Raw genomic sequence first — 24834 nt, 5'->3', positions numbered from 1 at the left:
TTAATCTCAGCCAAACCGATTTACTTAGGAACAAATAAAATACTGAAAAAAGCCAAACAATAACATTTTTAAGTTATCTAAGTGACTTATATATCATGTTTAACCTGAGTAGCGAAAGACAGCGGTGGGTTTGAAAACGATTTGCTGGGAGTCCGGTGTTCTCACCGGGTCTAGTGAGCCTTGCCCCCGGCTAGCTATCGAGCTAGTGGGTAACAGACGTCTCCGAAAACGTCAGAGCGCTTTTGAAAATATGTAGTGTCTTGATAAACTGAGCAGATATTTGAAGTTTACACAGCTACATTCCCGCCTGAAAATATGTTAAAACGTTTATTTTGTGACCCAGAAGGAATAATAAGAGTAACATTAAAACTAACTAGCTGCTGCCATTGTTGGAAACTGAGCAGGGCCGCTGTCACTACCCGATCCGTACCGGAAACCCGATCGGTACCCCGCATGCGCAAATCTTACGTCACTTCCTCTCTTTGCCAACATTGCGACACTCAATATATTTGAATGATACGGTTAGCGCCCAGTTAGCTCCTAGCATTTCTCAACAGCTCTGCCTCCTTTTTGACTGCCCGGGATATTTAAACAATGGATAATCCGTATACAAACAAATTCATGCTTTTCTCCTTAACAGAGAGCGTTCCCCGATTGAACAACAGCGCCGTAAAATAAGAAGAATGGCGCCTAATTACAGACTTAATAATATTGATTTAGCAATGTTTCACGTGAAGATTCAGCAGCCAGATGAAGTGTTTACTGACAATTAACAGTGATAGCGGACATCATCATCACTATTCCAATCAATCCTCTCCACACAGACAAGCATAAACACACTCGATTATCACTAAATCAAATTTAACACACGTTTGTAATGACGCTAATTCAGTTTACAATAGGGTTCTTTCGCTCAGTCAACAGGTGGCGGTATCCTCGTACACTGGGGAGTACACTGCCATTAAACGAACAGAAGAAGAAGAAAACATCTGCACATGCGCGGTACGGATCGGGTAGACCCGATTTGTACGGTCCGACTTTGCACATGCGCAGTAAGGATCGGGGAGTCCTGATCCGTAACTATCTTTTTATTTTTCGTTTTTGTCTACATTGTACTGAAATGCTTCATTATTGCAAACATTTTAAGAGATACTTATTATTCTTAACATTTTAACAGATACTCTGACCCGTAACTATCGTAAAACGCTTCGACCGGAAGTAGACACCTTTCGCGCATGCGGGGTACCGATCGGGTTTCCGGTACGGATCGGGTAGTGACAGCCGCGATGGGCTGCGCTATGAATTCTGGGACACAGTCTTCTTCGGGGTTTAACGGCAGCTGGCATCCTTGTACATGCAGTGCTGCCATCTTCTGTTTCAGTCCGTTATTACACTCTTAAATCCTACTACTTATTCCTGCATCTTTTGGGATCTTACAAAGCTTCAAACGATGCGTCGACTATTAAATTAGTCATCGACGATTTTGATAGTCGACGTAATCGTGACTAGTTGACTAATCGTGGCAGCCCTAGTGGCTGCTGGCTTAAAAATAAGAAGGTGGTGTTTTTTAAATGAGAAATGTTCCTTCTCCTTCAAATTAAAGGTTCCTTATTTGTTCCTGTATCAGCACAGTGTTGAATGAATAATTTTAACTTTCACGTTCTCCTGTTTTTTTCTTAGTTATAGACTTGGGAGCGACACTTTACTTTCTTCACTATGGCTGAGACTAAGGGGAAATTTGACTTTGCCATCGACCGGGGTGGCACCTTCACCGATGTGTTCGCCCGGCTGCCCGATGGTTGTGAGAGAGTCCTGAAGCTGCTGTCCCGGGACCCCCAGAACTACAAAGATGCTCCCACTGAGGGGATCCGCAGAATCTTAGAGGAGGTAATGTTGCGCTGTCCACCTTCAGCTAAGGAAATATCAGGTTAATTGCTGTCATACTGGCTGTCATTTCACTGTTTTTATAGATTATTAATAAGCATGTACCAAAAAAAGCAGAATAGGCGGCTCAATGTGGAAACATTATGTAATACTGAGCAACACTATATTCATATCCATACATTATCTATAGGGATAGCTGTATATGATGCTGATGTTTGCATTTCTTGACAGGAAACAGGGAAGGCGTATCCCCGCGATCAGCCTGTAGACACTTCTCTGATTGGCTGGATCAGAATGGGAACTACAGTAGCAACCAACGCGCTGCTGGAGAGGGAGGGAGAAAGGACAGCGCTCCTGGTCACAAAGGGATTCAAGGACCTGCTGCACATTGGCACTCAGGCCAGGCCAAAGCTGTTTGACTTGGTCTGTTTTTCAGCCTGTGCCAGTGATTGTACTGCATGTGGTGCTCATTAGTAGTGTGAGGAACGGTTTAGTTATTATCTCATTGTGCTGAGGCTTGTGGCAAGTACTGGAGTTTGCCCTGAGCCAGCTGTAGAGTTAACACATTAAGTGGTCGCTTATCTGTAAAGCTCAGGTTACAGATCAGTAAACTGTGGCTTACTGTGCTGTACATAGATTTTTTTTTTCTTTAACCTTTAAGGTCAGCAGAACACACCAACTAAACCTGATAAGCTTTTGCACCATAACAGTCTGAAGCCTTAGCTGGTAAAAGCAGTTACTGTTATTGTTTATCACTCTCTTGTACTGTATTCTGGCTTCCCAGTACATGCGCTTTGAGCTGCTATCACTTGTGTTTGCACGTGCGTAACAGGAGGTCGCGGTGCCTGACGTCCTGTACGAGGAGGTGATCGAGGTGGACGAGCGAGTCGTCCTCAGGCAAGATGGTTGTCAGCTGCCCAGAAAAGATCCCGAACGGGTTGTCACAGGTGCGAGCGGCAGTTGTGCGCTCCCTTTACTGCTAATTTCTTCTGCCATGTTAGCAGTATGTGGCTTCAGGTTTTTAGTCCATCCAGAATTGGTCCATCACATTGGCCTTATATTATATCTTTTAAACATTAGCAGGTTATCAGTATCAGTGTGAGCCTTTAGCTAAAGCATTGTTGTCACTCCCAAAGATCTAATTTCCACATCTGAAAAGTAAACGGATGACTTATGGGCTCACTCACTGGTTTCATGCTATATTGTAAATTATGGCCATTACTGGAGTCAGTAATCCTCCAGGTATATATATAGAATGTGGAACGGTGGGTACGCCCATCTTTCACACTGACTGTGCCACTCCACAAAGCGTCGTGTGGTGCCTGTACAAACTGTGGAATCTTGTCAATCTAAACAGACTGAATAATAATGAGGTTAATTAAACCAGTAATTCAGCTACCTCGACTTCCTTGAAAAACTGACAGCTATAACAAGCTAACAAGCCCTAAATAGCCCATTATTTATACAATAATAACGCATTTGCCCAACAAGCAAAACAATGGTTCAAGTGCAAAATGCAGCTTTGCATTTTTAATGCAAAATGCAAAGCTGGGATGGCAACACATCTAATCTGTGGAAACACCTGGATAAAGCACAAGGATTTTCTTTGGCATTGTGTGTAAACATTTTAAATGTATAACAAAATATTTCAGGTGAGAGTTATGTTTTGAATTTTTTTTTTCAGAGCGAGGAAAGTATTGAAAATAAGTTCTGTTGGCTATTGGTTCAAACATGGAAGCTTTAACTGACATAATTTCAGTTAATCACACTAATCCCTTTGTGTGTCTTTCCCAGGCAGTACTGGGGATTCCCTTGAGGTGTGGAAGGAGTTAGACCTGGAGCAAGTAGAAAAGGACCTGAGAGGAGTTTTGGCCCGTGGTATCACCAGTCTGGCTGTCCTTCTTCTGCACTCGTACACGTCAGTATTACAGCTTCTTTAATATTTACTCACGATCCTAATCTGCTCTCTTGTCCCCTCCCAGTAACTTGCGTCCCTTCCTTTATCATCCTTCTGCATAGTTATACATTTCCCATGCTGTCTCTCCGGGTTTTTGTGGAAGTATGTCAGGAGTGCGGTGTCCAGCAGTATGTTTCTAGTACAAGTTGTGGTGCAATGGGTAGGAGTTCAAGTTGGCATCAACCCCACCCTCAGCTTCCCACTTATTGTGTCTCCTGCTCTTTGAAATTGTTTTATTTCCTTCTCTCCTCGCTCTCTTTTTTAATCTTGTTTTTTAACTTTATTTTATCTTGTATTTAAATGGCTTTACATTTGTTACAGTAGTTAAAATTATGCCTCACTTGCTTCCATTATATAAATAAGCTGACCTCGGTCCACTGACGTCATACCTCAGCAGCCTTATCTCTTATCTCGGTACCCAGTAGTTCTCATTTTATGCTTTCTGTCACATGTCACACTGAAAGCCCAGACTTAGTATTCTTTGCTTTAAGAAGAAGGTGATCAATGAACACTGAAGTGATAAGACAAACAGAACAAATTACGTAAGAGTTTAATGTTTCACTTGCTTTCTAGGATTACGTCTCTTTCTCTCTGTGCTTCAGATGGTCCGAGCATGAGAAAGCAGTGGGTTCTCTGGCTCGTCGCTTGGGCTTCAGCCAGGTGTCTCTTTCCAGTGAGGTCATGCCGATGGTGCGGGCGGTGCCTCGAGGCTATACAGTCTGCGCCGATGCCTACCTCACACCCAAAATTCACCAGTATCTAAAAGGTTTCACCTCAGGCTTCAAGGATGGCCTGAAGGTTTGTTTTTCTCGCGCATCAGTCGATATGTTTCAGGGGTTGACAATTTTCAGAACTCCCTTGTATGCATAAGTACTTTTCCTCTCAGTTAGACACTCTCCCACCACCCCTTTAAGTACCACCAGAGACAAACAGCAGCTCTCAACCATACAGCCCACATATAAATTTGTACTTAACCACACCTTTAAACTAGTCTGAAAACATAAACCTCTCATGTCTGTGTGTCTTCAGGATGTAGATGTGTTGTTCATGCAGTCAGATGGAGGCTTGACTCCCATGGAGCAGTTCTGCGGTTCACGGGCTATTCTATCCGGCCCGGCGGGAGGTGTGGTGGGATACGCCATCACCTCCTACAGCCAGATGGAGAAAAAGCCTGTGATTGGCTTTGACATGGGCGGTGAGTGTATGTGGGAGCAAAGGAGACAACTGAGCATCTTCTTGATATTGACTTGAAGTCTTGTTGTGTGACCTTCATACAGTTTGTTGTCTTCCATGTACCACATTCAGGATTTGATATTTCTGATCCTATGGAGTAAAGTTACGCTTCTCTTTTGGGCGATGTTTTTAACTTTATTTTTCATCTTTAGCTTTTTGTGCCTATATGCTCTTGTTTGTTGTTGTCTGCAGGAACGTCCACAGATGTGAGTCGGTATGCAGGCCAGTATGAGCATGTGTTTGAGGCTACCACAGCTGGAGTCACCCTGCAAGCACCTCAGCTGGACATCAACACTGTGGCTGCAGGCGGAGGATCGCGACTGTTTTTCAGGCAAGTTTGCACAAATTGTGTAACTGACAGTGGGACTAGCTCCATATTTGCAAGCAATCCTCTATAATACCAGTATAATGTGATGATGTGGTAATTGTCATATTACCCATTTTGACTTTGATTGTTTTATATTTTATTTATTTTCTTATTTAATGACTACTCTCTGTGTTTCTCTTCTTTCTAACCCTATCAGATCGGGGATGTTTGTAGTTGGACCAGAGTCTGCAGGAGCACATCCAGGACCAGCCTGCTACAGAAAAGGTAACAGCTTTTCCGTCATTCATGTTCTACTGTTGCCAGCTTCTCTCCCTTCCTTCCTTCCTTCCTTCCTTCCTTCCTTCCCAATCTAGTGAATCATTAATTGTGCAGTTTCAGCTCGTTTTCCCCATCCATTCTTTAAATCATTATACTGAGTCCAGCACCCACTGGCACGGAGCTTGTTCTCCTGTCCTGTTCCCGAGGTTAATCATCCGATTTATGCGTCAGAAGGCTGGAAATTGGCACGTCCAAAGTTAAGATGATATAACACAAACTCGCCTCATAGTTCTCAGTCAGAACTGTAAAGTGTGTTAACAAAAAGAAATCGGAGTCTTCTTTGTTGACGTTCCCTGTAGATTCATTGGTTAGCCTTAAGCTTCATTTCAGATACCACCATCCTCGGTGCCAAGTAAAGCACCAAACGCTAAAGCTGACTCAAAACTCAGAACAATGGGGTTATTGAAAAACAGACCGAGACCTGATTCCCTGTCGGGTGCTGTGGTATTTTCCCAGGTGGACCTCTGACTGTGACAGATGCTAACTTAGCCCTGGGTCGTCTCATGCCTTCCTTCTTCCCAAAGATCTTCGGGCCCAAAGAGAATGAGCCTTTGTCCCTGGAAGAGACCACGAAGCATTTCCGCCAACTCACTGAAGAGATCAACGTCTTCCTGTCTTCAAACCAATCACAGGCACTGATATTTACTGGACTACTGTGTGGAGTAAGTTCAAATATTTATGATGATATTAGGTTTAAATACTCTTTGTGCTTTCATTTGAAGGCTGATGCTAATGGGGCCAACCACTCACACAGCAGACAATCAGAGATGAGCATGGAAGAGGTTGCCATGGGATTCATTCGTGTTGCCAATGAGGCAATGTGCCGGCCAATCAGAGCTCTCACACAGGTATGTTTGGTATTAAACTGCGTTTTCTACATTTCAGCATAAAAAATCCTCTTGTTGTTCTCTCTCCCACTCATTTCCCACCTGCTCCACTCTTGCAGGCCAAAGGCCACGATACATCTCAGCATGTGCTGGCGTGTTTCGGGGGGGCAGGCGGTCAACATGCTTGTGCGATTGCCCGCTCTCTTGGGATGAAGACTGTCTTTATACATAAGTAAGGCTTCTAGATTCTGTTTCACTAGAGGTGAAAGACAGCTGAGAGCCACGGAGTGAGCAGTTGCCTGTGTTTATGATTTGCAGGTACAGCGGCGTGCTGTCAGCGTACGGTCTGGCTCTAGCAGATGTGGTGGAGGAGGTGCAGGAGCCGTGCTCTCTGCAGTACGAGCCGGCGTCCTTCAGAGAGCTTGATCAAAGGGTTGAGCAGCTATCCAAACGCTGCCACGATACACTCCGTGCACGAGGCTTCACCAGGTTAGAAACCACAAAACAATACATGGGCTGGGGTCAAGCACATCTGTAAGACTCCAGGCATGCTAGTCAACTTTCAAAGCTAAACCGCATACTGCAGCTTTTACAGCAGCATGGCTTTATAGCAGAAGAGTCTGGGTGTTAAACTGGTGTGCCTGCAGTCCAGTATCTGCTTTCTTCAGGTCCCAGATGTTTACACACTATTGTTAAAAGAAGAGGAGGTGCTACTCAGTAGTAAACATGGCTGTGTCCCACCTCTTTTGAGACGTGTAGCTGTTATAAAAATCAGAATTCGCTGATATTTTTGTAAAAATGGTTTCATTTTCTCAATTTCTCGCTTTAAAACTTTGATATGTTTTCTGTGTTCTATTTTGAATAAAATATGAGCTTATGAGATGTTTTTAGCTTTATTCTACACAGGGTCCCAACGTTTTTGGAATTGGGGGTTGTATATAAAATTCTTAAATCCACAGAATAAAGTGAAGTATGAATATGTGTGAAACAAGTGGAGGTGACTATAAAAGTTTCTGTCCATTCAATTCGGATATGCATAATTTAAAGGATGAATGTTAAGGAGGCACCAACTCATTTAAAGATTTAAAAAAATAATAAAAATGAAAAAGGGACTTTGTGGCTTTGCTTACATTTTGTTAAAGTGAAAAAAGCAAAGACGTGAATGTTAAGAAGTCATGATGTTTGTTGAACAATTATAGCCGCTAGACTAAAGTAGTCTTGTTTGTCGTCCGCTTCAGCGGTCAGATAACCGCCGAGGTTTTCCTCCACATGCGTTACGAGGGCACAGACTGCGCTCTCATGGTTACCGCTGCCGGATACCCCAGCAACGCCCGGTCCTGTAGAGCCGGAGACTTTCGCAGTGCCTTCACCAAACGGTTTGCTCCTCTTCTCATTACCCATTCATGTCCTGACCTTCTGGCTGCTACATGTTTTTGCTTTCAGAGGGCTAAATCACTGCTGCGTACACTTTGTTTATATTTTTAGCTTTTGTTGTTCATCTTCTTTTATCTTTAGGAGAAAAAACTACATGACATCTGTACACAATACCCTTGATTTCTTACCCCTCCTCTTAACACTTTTTTTCCTTCTTCTTCTTATTACAGTTATCTGAAGGAGTTCGGGTTCACCATCCCAGACAGACCCATCATGGTGGATGACATCAGAGTGAGGGGTTGTGGGCAATCTGGTATTACATCAGTTCACAAAGCAGAGATGGGACACAGACAGGCCAAACCAGCCACGGTAAATGGAGTCACTTACTGGGTACCACATATATCACTTATCAGACATGATCACACGCAGGCAGTCTCACCAAGGCCTGAGGGAAAAACGATCAAACCTGGGCCACTGCATGGTCACCGGCTCAAGCTGTGACCACGTCTGAGTTTTTAGAAGCTGAAAAAAAAGAGCCTTTAATAAAACAAAGGTGGTTACCAGCAGGTGAACATAAAAAAGCAGCAGGCAGAATGGGAGAAGTGGGAGATGTTCACAGACAAATGTTCTGTTCCATCATTGTAATATTGATGTTTTACCTAAACTTGTGGGCACATTTATTTCATGTCACTCTGTTTCTGCTTCTCTGTGTAGATAACCAAGTGCTACTTCGAGGGCGGTTACGTCGACACCAGTGTGTATCTATGGGAGGAGCTGCCGTGTGGTCACAGCATCCAGGGACCAGCCATCATCATTGACAAAAACAGGCAGGCATTTGCTTTTTGCTGACAACTACCAAAATTAAACATATTTAAATCATTTTTTTTATTCTTTATGCTCTCCTTTTTACATTTTCTGAACTCAGGACATTAAAATCTATTTAAATTAAGCAAATTAAACCTTTAAGTTATCAGTTGAGGTCCTTGTTTCAGCAGTTTTTACTTCTGTGGATGTGATTTTTAATTTCCTGTGCTGATTTTGAAATGTGTTGTACTTCGTACATGATTTGCTCCTGTTTCCTCCATCAGCACTATCCTGGTGGAGCCCTGTTGTGAGGCTTGCCTGACAGAAGGTGGTGACGTTTGCATGACGGTAGGCTCAGACCCTGACTGCGCCCTCGGCACTGAGCTCAACACAGTGCAGCTCTCCATCTTCTCCCATCGCTTCATGAGCATCGCGGGTATGCCAGCATGCAAAATTAGATGAGGAAGAAGGTTGTTGAAGAGTATGAACTTCCTGTTTACCGCTTCTGTCTTCCCCTACAGAGCAGATGGGCAGAGTTCTGCAAAGAACCTCCATCTCCACGAACATCAAGGAGCGACTTGACTTCTCCTGTGCTGTGTTTGGACAGGATGGAGGTCTGGTGTCCAACGCGCCTCACATCCCCGTCCACCTGGGAGCCATGCAGGAGACTGTCCAGTACCAGGTGAGGCACGAACAGTCCAGCCATGTGTGAGTGAGTTTTTCTTAGTGTGGCCATACACGTTGAATGACAAAAGGATGGTGTTTTTTTTCTTCTGTGAGCAGCTCAGATCACTTGGGAATAAGCTCAAAGAAGGGGATGTGATTTTGAGTAACCACCCATCTGCTGGGGGCAGCCATCTCCCAGACCTCACAGTGATCACACCGGTCAGTCCACCAAGCTTTTCAACACTATTTCTTCCCTCAAATTCTTCTTCTATTCTTTCCTCATTGCCTTTTTTCTTTCTTGTTCAGGTGTTTAGAAAAGGAGTGAGCGGCCCTGTGTTCTTTGTGGCCAGCAGGGGGCACCACGCCGACATCGGTGGCATCACTCCAGGCTCCATGCCACCCCATTCCACTTCCCTTCAGCAGGAGGGCGCTGTCTTCACTTCCTTTAAGCTTGTCACTGGTGGGGTCTTCCAGGAAGAAGGTAAGTGAGGAGGAGACGAGTCAGGACCTGAATGTGATACACTACTGAAAGGAAAGAGCATAGAAAATCAAGAGATGACACTTAACTTAAGATAAAGAGTCATTCTTTGGCACAAAAACAAAGGACTCTTTGTTTTTAAAATTACTAGTAAAAAATAGTTGTTTTTTTATTGCTCTGTTGACTTTTTTTTTTTTTTTTTTAGCATTCATTTTGTTTTCTATACCCCTTACTTCCTCTCCCATCTCTCTGTATCAGCTGTAACTGAAGCTCTGATAGCTCCAGCCCAATACCCAGGCTGCTCTGGGACTCGAAATCTCCATGACAACCTGTCAGACCTGCGGGCTCAGGTGGCGGCCAATCAGAGAGGGAGCCAGCTGGTGGGAGAGCTGATTGACAGTTATGGACTTGCTGTGGTTCAGGCCTACATGGGATACATCCAGGTAAACTGTTGCTACAAGCAAAAAATTTATTTAATTTTTTTGCCCCTCAAAAGGTTGATGATTTCAAATCTCAGTGACCTTGACCTGAAAGCACAGAGGTCAAGATTTCTGAAAATATTGTGAATGCAATGACTTGAGAACAAGGCGATGAGGGGTAGCACTGGTGGCCGCAAGTATTCTCGTTTCTGAAAAGTATGGGCTATGAGGGTGTTGTAAAGCCTCTGTGCATTTTAGAGCAACGCAGAACTGGCGGTGAGGGACATGCTGAGAGACTTCGCACGTCGGCGGCGGCAGGAGACGGGCTCCTTGGAGGTGGAGTCAGAGGATTTCATGGACGACGGAACACCAATCAGACTGCGGGTTCAGATTAATGAAGAAGAGGTGAGGAGGAATCGTAACACAGCATATTTATTAGTTTGCAAAGCTGGGATAGAAACCGCTCTTCAAGAAGGACTGTGATTGGTTAAATGTGTGAACCTCCTTCTTTACAGGGCAGTGCGGTGTTTGACTTCACAGGGACAGGAACTGAGGTGTGGGGGAACTGCAACGCTCCACGGGCCATCACCCTCTCTGCTCTTATCTACTGCCTGCGCTGCATGGTTGGACAGGACATCCCCCTCAATCAGGTAAAAATCCAGTTCTAGGAGCTCCTGGCTCACTTTGAATAACTCATGGTTTGAATGTTGGTTGTAATTTTTGGGGCGGGGGGGCTATCGTGATTCATTCGGGCTGCTTTTTTGACCACCTTTCTTTTCCCATGTTTAGGGTTGCCTCGCACCCATCAATGTCATCATCCCTCCTGGGTCCATCCTCCAGCCTTCCCAGAATGCAGCTGTGGTTGGAGGAAACGTGCTCACATCCCAGAGAGTGGTTGATGTGATTTTTAAGGCGTTTGAGGTGTGCGCGGCCTCACAGGTAAATGATATTCCAAAATATGTTTGCAAAAATGCATCTTCCTACTGTGAAGCTTGACTGATGAAGCATACATTTGATAGCTATATACCCCTTTACTACTGTTGTGTGTTTTCCACCTGTAGAGTAAACAGCTTGTTGATAGGGTGTGAAACACAATGCATTGGCATTCAACTGACTAGTTAATGGTGTTTTGTTTATTTCGCTCCTTCCATTAGGGCTGTATGAACAACATTTCATTTGGAAGTGAGAAAATTGGTTATTATGAGACAGTTGCTGGAGGAGCTGGGGCAGGGCCGGGCTGGAACGGGCGGAGTGGAGTTCATACTCACATGACAAACACCCGCATCACTGACCCAGAGATTCTGGAGAAGAGGTGGGATATAAGTTGACGATTTGTGTCGTGTAATGATATCATTTCTGTTATTCACCTGGATGCCGTCTTTGTCCTTCTGGTGTTCAGGTATCCAGTGGTTTTAGAGCAGTTCTCTCTACGGCCCGGCTCAGGGGGTGCAGGGAAATACCGCGGTGGAGACGGTGTGATTCGTAAACTTCTGTTCAGGAACAAGGTTGTTCTGTCGGTACTGACAGAGAGGCGATCCACTCATCCCTATGGCCTCCGGGGTAAATTTTCAATATCAAAGCCTGATGACAGCCCCAATGTCCTCAACAATTTTAAAAAAAGTCTAAATGCTCACATTTTCCTTACTTAATCTTAAAAAATGTAATCTTTTGTTGGTGGTCAGGGGGAGATGATGGTGTAGCAGGGCTGAACCTCCTCCACAGAGCTGAAGGCAGAGTCCTCAACCTGGGAGCCAAGACCAGTGTCAGCCTTGATCCCGGGGTAAGACTGTGCACGTGTGAAGCACTGTCGTGCTTTAGTGTACTTATAATGACACTACACAGAAAACATGCCAGCCCAGAATAACTATATACAAGATGGCCATAGCATCCAAGTCTGAAAACAACAGAAAGTTGAAGCCAGCGGCGATCAGTGGGCTCTGGTTGCAAAAAGCAATCTAAATCTATATCTGAGGTGTCTTGAATTATTGATTTCTATTGGAAAATGAGCCTACTTCTTGTTTACTGTAAACTCATGAAAAAAACATTTGTCTCTTGTTACAATTTTTATTCGTTTTTAGATTATTTTGGGGTCTTCATTAGATACTGAAGCAAGGAGGATAGACAGACAAGAAAGAGGGGAGAAAGAAGGGGGAAGACACTGAGCAAAGGGTGATACTCAAATCTAGGCCACTACACTCCAACCATGCAGCTTATGGTCGGCCACAGCATGATCAGTTTGTTTACAAAAAAAGGTTCAATTTAGATAAAAGTGGCAGAACTGAAACGGGTTAAACTTAAGGACATGGCTTTATTGTGGTTGAAAAACCATCGATTATTATCATGGAGGCAACATCAATTGTTTTGGTGGTTTTTAAGCCTTGTTTAGCAGGGTTGGCCACTTCCACATTAAAGGAAGTAGGACAGGAACACCCAGAGTTTAGTTTCCTCTTGGAAGTGGAAATGAAGCAGGTGGAGGGCTCGGATGGAGATGGGGAGGAAGTGGGTCGCATGAATGGGAGCCTGAAAGGCAGAATGACAGAAGAAACTACTCGGTTCACAAAAGGCTGGAAAGAAATGACAACGTGAGAAAGCAGTGCAGGCAGATTAGTGATGCATTTAAAGCCAGAACTGCGCAGCTATCTTAAATTATAATTCACTTTGATATTAAATAACAAGCTAACTTTGGTGAATCAAAAATGTGCTGATAAACAAATTGAATGCACCAGAGAAACTGAACATCTGTCCAGTCAGAGCAGAGATGTCAAACCTATATTACATCATGGGTCACGTACAGCTCACTTTAGTTTTATGTGGTCCAGACCAGTGAACATTCCCTATTTGTCACTGCACAGAAGCAACTGCACATTGAATCCTGGCGATATCTTAACATAACTGCAGTTACAACAGTATGTCGTTTTTCTACACTATGGAGACTCGTGACTCATGACTTAAAAATACAGTTTAAACTCCAGAATTTATGCCCTCCGCATTTTTTCCAAAGCAGTCCAGTGGGCTGGATTGGAGTCTTTGTAAGGCATATTCTGGCCCGCGGGCCTTACGTTTGACACCCCTATCTTAGAAAGCCTTTGTTTCCAACTGTAGGCTGAAGAACAAAATAACTGCGCCTACCTGTTACACCCCTAATAATGCATTACTTTGCTAGTACTTTAACATGAAATGGCACACTGGCCATGAAGACCAAAATCATTGCTTGGGTTGGGTATAAACATGGAAACCAAGCCTTAAGTAACACCTAGAGGAGCTTCGTTTTGTGGTACTTCTGTTGCTTGATCACAGCTTTTGTGTTTGTGTGTCCCCAAACAGGACATGTTCTGCCTCTACACCCCTGGAGGAGGTGGATATGGAAAAGAAGAGGAAGCAAACAATAGGCCTCAGACCAAGCGAAGGCGCTTGAATGAGACATTCTCCGAGAGGGGTAGCATCTTTGAATACAGAATGGCACAAGAGGGAGTGTGAAAAGAAGTGAGAAAAGGAGCAAGAGTTAAGACAGTTTTGTCATTGTACTGCAAAAAATTTGCGAGACACATACTGAGTAAAAAGGATTTCAAGCCTACATGCAGGCTGTCAGAATTTCAGATTTTTACTTGAGCACCATTTAAAAAAAAAAAAAATTTTTCTTTTTTTTCTTGCAGTGTCTGTGTTTAAAAGATGCAGCACAGAAAAATGTGGCGTGTTACGCAGACAGATTGTGCTTACATTAGCAGGGAAGTTGGCTAAATACTAATAACAGGCTGGGTCTGTCCTCACCAGACTAAATATGGCATCAAAGGACCTTTGTAACGGACATACAGTTGTTATATGTTGCATATCTATCACTCTGTTCTTATACTGAATCTACTCAGTAGTTTTGTTTAGTTCCATTTGATGCTCAAAAAGCATTAATTTAGACCTCAAAGGTCTAAATTAAAGGTCTTTTTTTTGTCTAATATCGATTTCAAGATGTTTTTCTTGTCCTAACAAATCAGACAAATAAACTCTATTTCTACTAAAAAGATTTTTTTTTGCACCATAGCAGTCACACACACACACACAGATTTACTCAAAATTTCAAATGACACAACATTGTGTCGCACAAACTTCACTCATGAGGACAGTTTAAGCTTCGAATGCATTGAAACTAAACTGAATTGTGATCCAGGCACGTTCAAGCTCAAATTATTTGACCCGGATCATGGATAGTTAATGAAAATAGTTTGATTAGGATGACTTCTGACATGCCACAAAAAAAAATCCCAGGATTGTTGAATGTGTTGGTGCGGGATGGGGGCATGTCCCTGTTTAAAGTGTTGTCCCCTCCTCCCATCTCTGGGTCAGGAATGATCGTGGAGCAGAGCAGGAAGGATAGTGAGGGAGTGCAGGCATGCGTATGCAGCAGATAAAGAGATAGTGGTCACTGCAGGGGAGGCAGCAGGAGGCTGACGGCTGCTGGACGATTGATGCAAATCAGCTGTGTCTGTGTGTGTGTGTGTAGCTGTGCTAGAAACTCCCATTATGGAGGCCGTGGATTAAAGAAAGCTTCCTTGTTTCTGGATTACAATTCCTGTGATAAAACAATCTATTGTTTGTGAGGTTTCAAAATCCCTCGCTGCTGCTGCTGCTTGGCCCACTCTGTCTTTTCACCTCATCCACTGGCTTATTATCACTATTAACTTTAGGAAAGTACTAACGATCAAAAGAAATGAGAGAAACTAGATTCACAAAATACAAAGAAAAGGGGGGGAAAGGAGTATTTAAAGACACATAAATGTTACACTCACACTCCGTCACACCAGTCAAAGCAGTCAGATGTGTTGGCGTCACTAGAACAGCTGAAAAAAAAGTTCTGTTACCAGAAATACCCACAAAAAACTGTTTGCATAAAATAGAGAGATTGGAGAAGCTCAAAGACACATGGAAGAAAAATATATTTCATTGCAAATCCCCAAAAGCTAATTCATTGCAAATATTTAAGTGCATTGCCATTTACAGTTTTTCAATTGATACATTTGTTTCTCATATAGTAAATAAAGTAATAATAATGACAAATTAATTTCTTGGCAGTTTCAAAAGACTCAAGGACAGCTTATAGCACAAAAATAACAAAAACAATATAAAAAGATTTTAAATCACAAGGCTGAGCATGAGGTACTAAAGTGTTTTTTCTTTTCTTTTACTCCCATGCAATTTCAAGTAGGAATTTCAAGTTAATTTATTTAAATATCTCAATAATGTCTTTTTTACAACCTTCACTTACATAATAATACATTCAAACAAGCCTCATCCATCAGTCATATGGAATTCGCATATGTAAATTCAGTGTAATTTGTGATGATGTAACACTCAGAAGACATTCTGCTGTTCTTTTTATTTTGAGGTGACACAAAATACCTGAGGTTAAATAGGTTGGCTTGTAGTAGACCAGTCCATTCATTTTTACACAGCTGCTTTATATATAAAGGCCATCAGAAGATTTATTCACAAAATAATCATGAAAAAAAAGCTTATTTTCACGTGACTAGCCTAAGCTTTATATTTTGATTCTCAAAATACAAAAGTTCAGATTTTTTTTTTTTAAGTAACAGAAACCAGTGATCCTGCATATAAAGAAAACATCCTTACCAGCCACTTCATTAGGTACACCTATTCAACTTTTCATTAATACAAATCTGCTAATCACACAGCAGCAACTTAGTTCATTTATTTATATAGACATGGTCAAGATCCACTGGGATTTTCACACACAACCATCTCTAGGGTTTACACAGTAGTCCAAAAACGGGGGAAATATCAAGTCAGTGGCAGGAAAGGGAAAAAAAAAACAGTAACTGAATAACTACTCATTACATCCAGGGTATGCAGAAGAGCATCTCTGGGTACAAAAACTGCTGATCCTTAAAGCAGATGAGAAACTGCAGAGTACCACCACACCAGGTGCCACTCCTGTCAGGTAAGAACGGGAAATTGAGGATACAATTCGCAAAGGATCACCAAAATTGTACAATAGAAGACTGGAAGATTGTCTGATTTGATGAGGCTTGATTTCTGATGCAACATTTGGATGTCAGAGTTGGAATCTTGGATTAAAATAAAACAAAACTTAAAAGCATGGATCCATCTTGTCATGTGGATGATATTTCTTTTAGTCGCCCAGATATGAACTGAGAATTGTTTAATTGCCACAGCCTACCCAATGTCCTCAGATGACCTGGACAGTAACTAGATCTCAGTCAAGCAGAGCATATTTGGGATGTAGTGGAATAGGAGATTTGCTTCATGGATGTGCAGCTGACAAATCTACAACTGTGTGATTAGCTTCATGTCAATATGGATAAAAATCTCTGGAGAAATGTTTCCAGTTCCTTATTGAATTGAAGGCAACTCAAAACACAATGTGGGGTCCCACCCACTGCTAATAAGGTGTACCTAATAAAGTGGCTGCAGAGTGTAAATAAACATAAATAGTGCAACCACAATACAGCATATTCATGTAAAGTTGGCAGGATTTTGCACTTAACAGCGTAATTGTTACACAGCCTCAAAAAACACGGAACAGCACTGTTAATATAAACATTTTATTTACATACCCTGTTAAACTCCAGAACATTCTTTGGAAACCCAAAACTTTTGAGCTGACCTTCTACTCAGTACTGTAAAATAAAAATAAAAAGAATTGTAAGAAAAATCACAGTATGTCAGAAAACTAACAAAACATTCACCTGTCAAGGTAAGGAGACTTTTAAAAGCAGCTTCCTATAAAAGATGATTGTAATGGCATTAAAATAGTGCAAAATAACCAGCAGTGCAAATTCTGCAGGAAAGGATTCAGTTTGAGGTACGTTTTGGCTGTCAGGATGTGAAAAATAGTCTCCAGTGTCATGACAAGCTGTCAGATTCTCAGATTATATCACTTCAACTGACTTCAGACTAAAACAAAGATATTATAAAAATTACACTGTCTCCAGAAATCTTTTGTTTTCTTCCCAGTACAATTTCCTTTCCCCTTACACATAATGACAGAAAAAAAGAGTAAACAAGGCCAATGCCACCATCAATAGAAGCAACACAGACGTACATAAACAAATGGTATCTTTTGGTATCTATCATGATCATTTAGATGTAGGCACTGATCTGTGCACTGTCGCACCATGAAGACAAAGATGCAATGTCTTCATTTACTAACTTTACAGTGTCAGTCTTTAGCTCATATTTACCGCATAGGCCTTGTAGTCCAGTTCTTTGTGGCTTTGTATGTGTAATACATTCAGTAGTCAGAATAGGTAGAAAACATTCAAAAAATGATAATAAAGGTTAAAAAAAAGAAGCTTGTTTATGCAAATAAAGAAACAGTGCAAACTATAGGTGCAGTGCAATGACTTTACACAGTTTCACTGAAAGACTGAGGTAGATACTCGTTTTGTTGTACAGTTATTATAAAAGGTTTTCTTTCAGTGAAGCCATGTAATACTCCATACACTTCTTTTTTTTTTTAAATTGCAACATAAAAACACTTTCATCTCCTCCTGATAAAACTGAGTCAATCGATAACATTGTCTACAGCTCAGCGAGTTTTGTTTTTTTACATTTATTGTAGTATTTCTTGAGTGTGTGGAAGTGGCAAACAAAATATAGTTCCTTTATGGATCTTGGTGTGCATCCAGTTGTTTGTCATTGTGGTTTGGTATCCTGTTTGGGTGACAGTAATACTCAGTATTGATGGTACCGGTTGAGAGGAGCCCCATTCTGCAAAGAGTACTGACCGGGCTGCTGATAGTGTGGGTGAGAGTTTTGACTGGCTGGTACCAGCACATCAAACACACTCTTATTTGGAGGCACAGATTGCAACATGTTGTCCAGGTCCATGAGTAAAGGAGGGGCTCTCACTGAAACTTGTCTAGTGGGGAGGATGGGCCAGTATGTATGGCCCAAGAAGTGACTTGGTGTCATGGGAGAGCTACCATAGCCGTAGATGGGTAGCCCGCTGTGCAGGGGCATCAGAGGACCCCCGTTGAAACGCATGCTAGGTGGGGCAACGACATTAGGGGGTGCATATTTAGCGTAGGAGGTAGGCAGCTCCCATGGAGGTGGTACAGTTTCCCGTCTGGCTGATTTCTGCAGTGGTGGCCTGCAAATATCTGCCCCTGCTTCCACATCAGGAGGAACACGCTTCCCAGTTACTCCTTTCCACTCTTCATCAGATGAAGACGAGGAAGAGGAGGACGTGGAGGCTGGGCTTGCAGAGCTGGCAGAGGCACTCCGAGCAGAAGAGGTGTAACGATGTTGCGGAGCCGGTGAAGGCCGAGCCCGAGTCACCTCACCCCAGCAGTCCCCTGAAGCCATATCTAAATCCCCAGAGGCACTGATTGGCCTCAGGCTGTGTAGCAGGGAGTCGATCGCGAAGGACGAATCCAGCTTAGGTCTGTACAAGTCATCCTGCGGTGGGAAAGAGTTTCCAGAAGATGTGGGAGGGAGCGAGGTCACAGGTTCAGGGGGCGCCTCAGACTCAGGCTTGTGTCCCTGCATGATGTAAGGAGCCAGATCCTGAGCAAAGATCGTTTCATCCTGGCGGGACACGGCCGTGTTCTGCCTCTTGAGAAGCTCCAGAGGAATGCGGCTCAGCTCCACTGCCCAGAAATTGCCTTTGCCCTGTGGCTTACCTGGGTCTTTTAATACCTACAAGGTGGAGGAAGGATGGACAGTAATATTAGTGCTTGCCTGGAAAACCTAGTCTGACAGGATTGGCCTAGTTTCATTAATAATTATCACAACACAAGTGACTTAAAGTGGGTTCTAGGTTTTAATAGAAAGACTCCAATGGTGTATTCCTACAGGAGTAGTTTGTTTTTTTTTAGTTTTAGTTTTTTTTCTCTGTTTAATGATCCTTACATAACATTTTACCATACAAACCTTAACAAAGCAGTCATATGAGGAAAGGTTGTGTCGCACAGAATCTCGCCAGCCTTTGTAGTTTCCTTTGAAAAATGGAAAGAGGGTACTGATCTCCTTGAGGATCTAAAATTTAAACAAACATCAGCATTAAAGTCTGAACCAACACACACCAGCATCACAGATTTTCGTTATATGGTCACTATATTAACTGCAATCCATGCTTGCGTAAAAACAGCTCGGTGAAACTACAAATTTCAACGAAGGATTTGGATTTTTATACTTATTGAACTTAAAATTGAAACAAATTGAAAATACGTTTTCCATCTGGTACAAAAAGCGAATGGAGCCCCCATTTGAAGCCTAATATTGGAATGTACTGTATATCTTATCACGGTTTCTGATACAGATCTGCGTCTGGTTCTACTGCAGTCCAGCCTTATCTCATCAAACCAAGAAGGGAACGGGTAGAAGTCACTCAAGTGTCACGACGATGTGGCTGTTTAGTGTCACTTTAGGAACTGTAAACGATCTTCTCAGACAGATTGTAGAAATTTCGCATAAAACTCTAATGGAGTCTACTCTAAATACACGACGCAGTGATGGATTTGCTTCTGCTGATGAAATAAGTGACGATCATAAGCGGCACCGTGCGTAAAACACCGCGCGCATCGTCTACACACAAACGCCAACCTCCGGCAGCATTTACACAGTTAACACATAAAAGCATTAGTTTTATCATTACCTCCGCTAACGTCAGCTTCTTCTCTGGAGACCTCTGGATGACCATAGCGATCATTGCAAGATAGGAATACGGAGGTTTGGGGTACCTCTGGTAGTTCTTTTTCTTCCCATTGCCGGCATTTCTTTTCTCCCGTTCACTTTTCCACATGTCCTGCGTTTCATCCTGCTTAAACTGTCCATCTTGATCATTCGGGTTTAAAGATCCAGGCGCTTCCTCTTTATCCATGAATCCCGTGGCGCCGGTGAGGTGTCCGGGGCGCTCCGTTGGTTCCTCCGTGCGCGGCAGCTGCTGGGGAGGCATCGGATCCGAGAGGTAAGACCAGTGTTGGGCTGTTGAGCTCCACGGCGCTACGCCGCTGGGAGGAAAACTCTGCTGCTCATTTCTGTGGAAGTCAAGTTGATGGTCGAGAAGTTCTCCTAGGTGGGATGAAGCGATCGGTGCCAAGAGACTCTGCCCCGACCAATGCTTTGTCATGCTGATCAGTCAGGGGAGGAATATCGCTCTGCACGTAGAGGGGGAGGAGGTCAAAGAGTCGGTCCTTAACTTCTGGCAGACTGTTGGCTCCAGGCTGACTCTATTTGAAGAGCAAACAATTAACAGTTTCATGTAAATCCCGCTGCGTAATCGGGGGGGGGGGGGGGGGTGACGCGTTATCTGAAAGCAGAATGACTGATCGGCCCTGGGGGCTGGGCTGGGTCTGTGTGCGAAGAGGGGAGAGAAAGAGAGGGCAAAACTGTAAACCACCCATACGATACCTTATCAACACGCCGACATGCAACGTAGTGATTCCACAACTACTTTAAAATCTCTGTTTACAAGATTCGTGCATGGAGACTTTAAGTGTTTGGGGAACACATCTACATTAATACAAGTCTGGCTTTACACAATTACACATTTTAGTCTTATCGTACACTTTTTAAATTATTTGTCTATTTGATTTTAATATCACTAAAGCTTTTACTTGGGCTTAGATGTAAAAGGTAAAACTTGTGGGGGTAGGGTGGGTACAAATATTTTCGATTTAACCTCGGATGCAATCAACAATTATAGATGAGCAATATACACAAGAGAGGGCTAATATACAAACACTGAAGATGCCCCTTTCAGTACTTTATTTATTTATTAATTATTAAATAAGCAATTCAGCCTTCACTGCCTGCTGAATACTTTTAGAATGTTTTTTAATTGTGAGAAACTAAAATCAAATGAGCTAAATTGTGTATTTGATTTGGCTCTTAATTCCAGAGGAGAAACTATTCCCATGAAAGCTATTCCTAAAAAGAAAAAAAGAAGAAAAAAAGTATAAAATACGCTGATCAGCTGATTAGTAGGTGCAGAATATTTGAAGTCATCATTGTTTTGTGTTGTTTGATAACGCGCTGCAGTCGACGGGGGTGTTTTTCCACAGTGGGGTCTCCCTCTGGAGTGTTGAGCATGCCATTCAGCGCTGAAAAGACTATTTTCGTGTATGCGCCTCTTTTGTTCAACTTAACGTAGTGCTAATGTCGAAACTCTTGCTTCCCAGCAAGACAGTGAAAACAAGTTGGATTAGAAGAACCCCCATCGGGAAGCTGGAGACTTTTCCATCCCAAGAAAAAGAAAAGCTGCTTAGCATGTGAGGAAATACGGGGAGCAGGGGGGTTTCAACACCATTTGTGGGGTTTCTGGCGCTTACAAGCTGCTAAGTGTTGTAGTTGGGTCGAACATTCACACCTTAAACAGGGGCAATCACGTACACCCCCAGCTGCTGGAAAATGCCTCAACATCTCCCTCAAGCAGAAAAAATATCAACAAGTCAACCAAAGAATCAACTTTAGGATCCATCGTGTGACAAAGCGTGAACTTTGGGACGGGATTGTAAAGAGTTTCGCACTAATGCGCAGATTAAAGATGATTTGATCCAACAGTTGTGTCACCTGAAAGTTACAGAAGCAGCAGAGCTGGAAACAACTCAGTTTTCCTGCAATTAAAATCCATTCACTTTTAATAGGCGCTACTGGGCGTTTTCACATTGACCCCCACTCACATCACACCACTCCACAAGTTAACCTTAAATGTCCAGGCAACAAAGCTGATGACGCTCTTTTAATCAGGTTGCTGTAAAAATTAGAATCAAAAAGGACACTCTGCTCGTTTTTGCTTTGTTTCAAATAAATAATTCGCCCGTGTGACACACTTACCGCACAAATGTGTAATTTCTGCAGGCAAAAATATTTGAATGAGTTTGTTTGTTTGTTTTTTCTAGGTCAGATGGCACTCCTGAACACGGTGAACATCAAATCTCCGTCGCACACCTGCTTCAATTTAGGTCAGTATTTTCCTTACACTGTCGGTGACCTTCCCTGGAGGTTTATCCCCACCTAGCGGTTTCACTCAAAAACCACAGAAGTACTAACTTCATGGAAGAATTAAAATTAAGCATAATTAAATAAGAATTAACGGGGTTAAATTCCTCATATCTCTTTCTATTTGAGAGATTCGGAGGCAATTAAACAGGTATAAGAATGACTCACAGCCTAAGAGTCTGAAACAAAAAATCAGATTAAAAATGGAAAACCTCTGTAGGTTATACATAAAGAAAATGAATACATGGTATATGTCTGAAAGTTAAGAAACAGCTGAAAGTAATGGATACATTTCCAATCAGGGAATGGCAGATTAATTGTGATGCTACAAAGTAACAGATAATAATAATAACGAAAAGTAAAAGAGTTAACTAAATACTAGATACTTTTAAGAGGTACTGGAAAAACAGTACCGAACACATGCTGAAACCTGACACAAAAAAGGGTGGGAATCACTGGTGTATATGGGGAAACTCCTAAACTACTACGCACCATGTTACCACCTACATTTGCATAGCATTCTCCAGTGAAGGGCTCAGTGCCAGACGCACCGATTTGAATACAAACTGTCAATTCATCCCTTCCTGTTTGCTGGAATGCCAGTTAATAGGTTTGGTCTGGATTAGAGACACACACATAAAAGAATGGGATCCTACGTGAATAGGTCAGCATCGGGGACAGGGCTCTTCACATGGGCTGATTGAGTCCAGACAAATCCTTCCTAAACTGTCATCCATCCCGATACCGGGATAGAGGAGGAAGAAAGGCATGCTCTTTGTCACAGAGAAAGTAAGGAAAAGTTTGATCTGAGATGTGTCAATTAAGACAAGAGTGACTTTTGCTTACTTAAGCAATAAAAAAGCATACCATTGGTTAGTACTAGCATTTAGAAAAACCTCCATCAGGTGTTTCTGACCTTTTGTCTGTAGGCTGGTATCAGGCAGTTTATCTGTCATGCCACATGAAATCGGACTTTTCCGAAGCATTCAAAACCAGAATAATGAAGAACTAAAAGGCCTGAAAATAGTCTTTTCATTTACGCTGAAGATTTTTCTTTCCTGACACAGAAATGGATAATAAATATTTGTGTAAGCCAAATCCAATTGATTTTAAACATGGGCATCACTGGTTTCACAAGGCTCTTCACATGGGCTGATTGAGTCCAGTCCAATTACTGAGTCACTCTTCTCTTTGTTGGCCATCATTTTTATGAAACTCATTCTATGCATATTCAAAACACTTGAAGAAGCACTGCACTGAATCTTCTCCCGAGGATCAGAGATGGTAACAAAAGCTCCAACGCAGTTTCCTTGTTGTGACTCTGCAGGGTCCCCGCTGTGATGCATATGGGTCACTGCGGGGGTCAGCAGGTCACAGCGTCTTCAGTGTCTATCTCTTTTTTAGGATTTAGTAACTGATTCGGATGCTCACAGTGACACCTTGTGTATTTCAGTGTTTTTGGTTGAGTGCCTCAAAATTGATTTTTAATTATGGGAGTGTTAAAGACACACTTGTTCAGGTTTGTGTGTTGCAGCGATTATCATTTAGTTACCAAACACATCTGAACAGTTTACTGTGAAAAGACTGCAGCGAATTCACATTTCTAAGAACGCAGGTGCATAGGCAAACACATCCTTATACATGCAAACACACCCTTAATATTTGACTTAAAAATGAAGGATGGGTTGTTTTTACACTAAGACAAGTTCAACCTGTTTATTTTTTAATGTCTTTTTTAAATTGCCTTTTAGTAGTTTTTTGGCAATACTGTGTATTTACAAGTATCTATTAGTGTTTGTTAGTATTTATTGAATGTCTATCATCAAGGCTGGACTGGTAATTTGGCATTTGCCTGGTGGGTCAATATAATTGTTCTTTGTTTGTCTTTGGTCGATATGTTTATACAGACAACAGGTCGTAGGGCCGCTGTGCACCGGTCCTTCAAACACTTCCAGCAGCCCATTGGTGCATTTTCATTATTGACACTGGATTGCCCAATCAAATATCTTAATTTCAAACTGTTCCCTCCCCTGCCAGCGCCCGCGCACCTTGTATAAGAGATTTTATTGTGGAAGACGTGGTTGATAAAGACAGCAAAACGAAAGGTGGAGCTGAAAAGCTGAGAGGCAAAAAGAAAGACAAACAAAAATGCAACAAAATGAGTCAAATTAACCGGCATGTTAGCAGCTACACTGTCAACAGCAACAACTAGTAAAAAAAAAAACAACAAAAACAAACAAACCCTCGCGTCACAAACAACTGCTGTTCTTAGCACTAGTCTTGGAGAAGGGACAGAAATCCCCAAAAGAGAGTGGTGAGAAAATAGATGGAGGGGAAAAATTAGGAAGGGCAGAGATTCAAGTAAAATGAATGGCTACTTTGACCACAAGCCACCGCTAATAGCTAAAGTACAGCTTTTAAATAAAACATGATGCACTACAGTACAACTCATTATTAGTCAGTACATAGTGTCGTGATTGCTTTTGTATCAGTCCTGGCCTGTCTAGCATGTATGTGGAATTTGTTAATGCCCCCCTGGGGATGAATAAAGTATCTATTAATCTATCCACTTA

The 24834-nt window shown here is 42.4% G+C and overlaps 2 protein-coding genes across 2 annotated transcripts; one reads left to right on the top strand and one right to left on the bottom strand.

The window, feature by feature from the left end:
* Positions 1-1686: 1686 nt before the first annotated feature.
* Positions 1687-16997, top strand: oplah (5-oxoprolinase, ATP-hydrolysing). Its single transcript, XM_085173521.1, has 27 exons — positions 1687-1887; positions 2116-2307; positions 2717-2831; positions 3679-3802; positions 4444-4639; positions 4871-5036; positions 5267-5405; positions 5599-5666; positions 6177-6352; positions 6443-6568; positions 6667-6779; positions 6866-7036; positions 7786-7923; positions 8152-8290; positions 8636-8748; positions 9010-9161; positions 9247-9407; positions 9509-9610; positions 9698-9872; positions 10128-10312; positions 10547-10693; positions 10804-10938; positions 11078-11227; positions 11443-11600; positions 11688-11848; positions 11971-12068; positions 13613-16997. Exons 1-27 carry the CDS (start codon positions 1717-1719, stop codon positions 13763-13765), a joined length of 3924 nt encoding a protein of 1307 aa, XP_085029647.1. The 5' UTR covers positions 1687-1716; the 3' UTR covers positions 13766-16997.
* Positions 16998-17093: 96 nt separating this feature from the next.
* foxh1 (forkhead box H1) lies at positions 17094-22284 on the bottom strand. Its single transcript, XM_085173513.1, has 4 exons — positions 22097-22284; positions 19917-20490; positions 19193-19297; positions 17094-18958 (listed from the first exon to the last, which is right to left on the bottom strand). Exons 2-4 carry the CDS (start codon positions 20388-20390, stop codon positions 17993-17995), a joined length of 1545 nt encoding a protein of 514 aa, XP_085029639.1. The 5' UTR covers positions 20391-20490; positions 22097-22284; the 3' UTR covers positions 17094-17992.
* Between the last annotated feature and the right edge of the window lie 2550 nt (positions 22285-24834).

Source organism: Neolamprologus multifasciatus, chromosome 9 (assembly GCF_963576455.1).
Source record: "Neolamprologus multifasciatus chromosome 9, fNeoMul1.2, whole genome shotgun sequence".
Taxonomy (NCBI): domain Eukaryota; kingdom Metazoa; phylum Chordata; class Actinopteri; order Cichliformes; family Cichlidae; genus Neolamprologus; species Neolamprologus multifasciatus.
The sequence above is the reverse complement of the archived record's forward strand: the minus strand, read 5'-3'. Positions and strand labels throughout refer to the sequence as shown.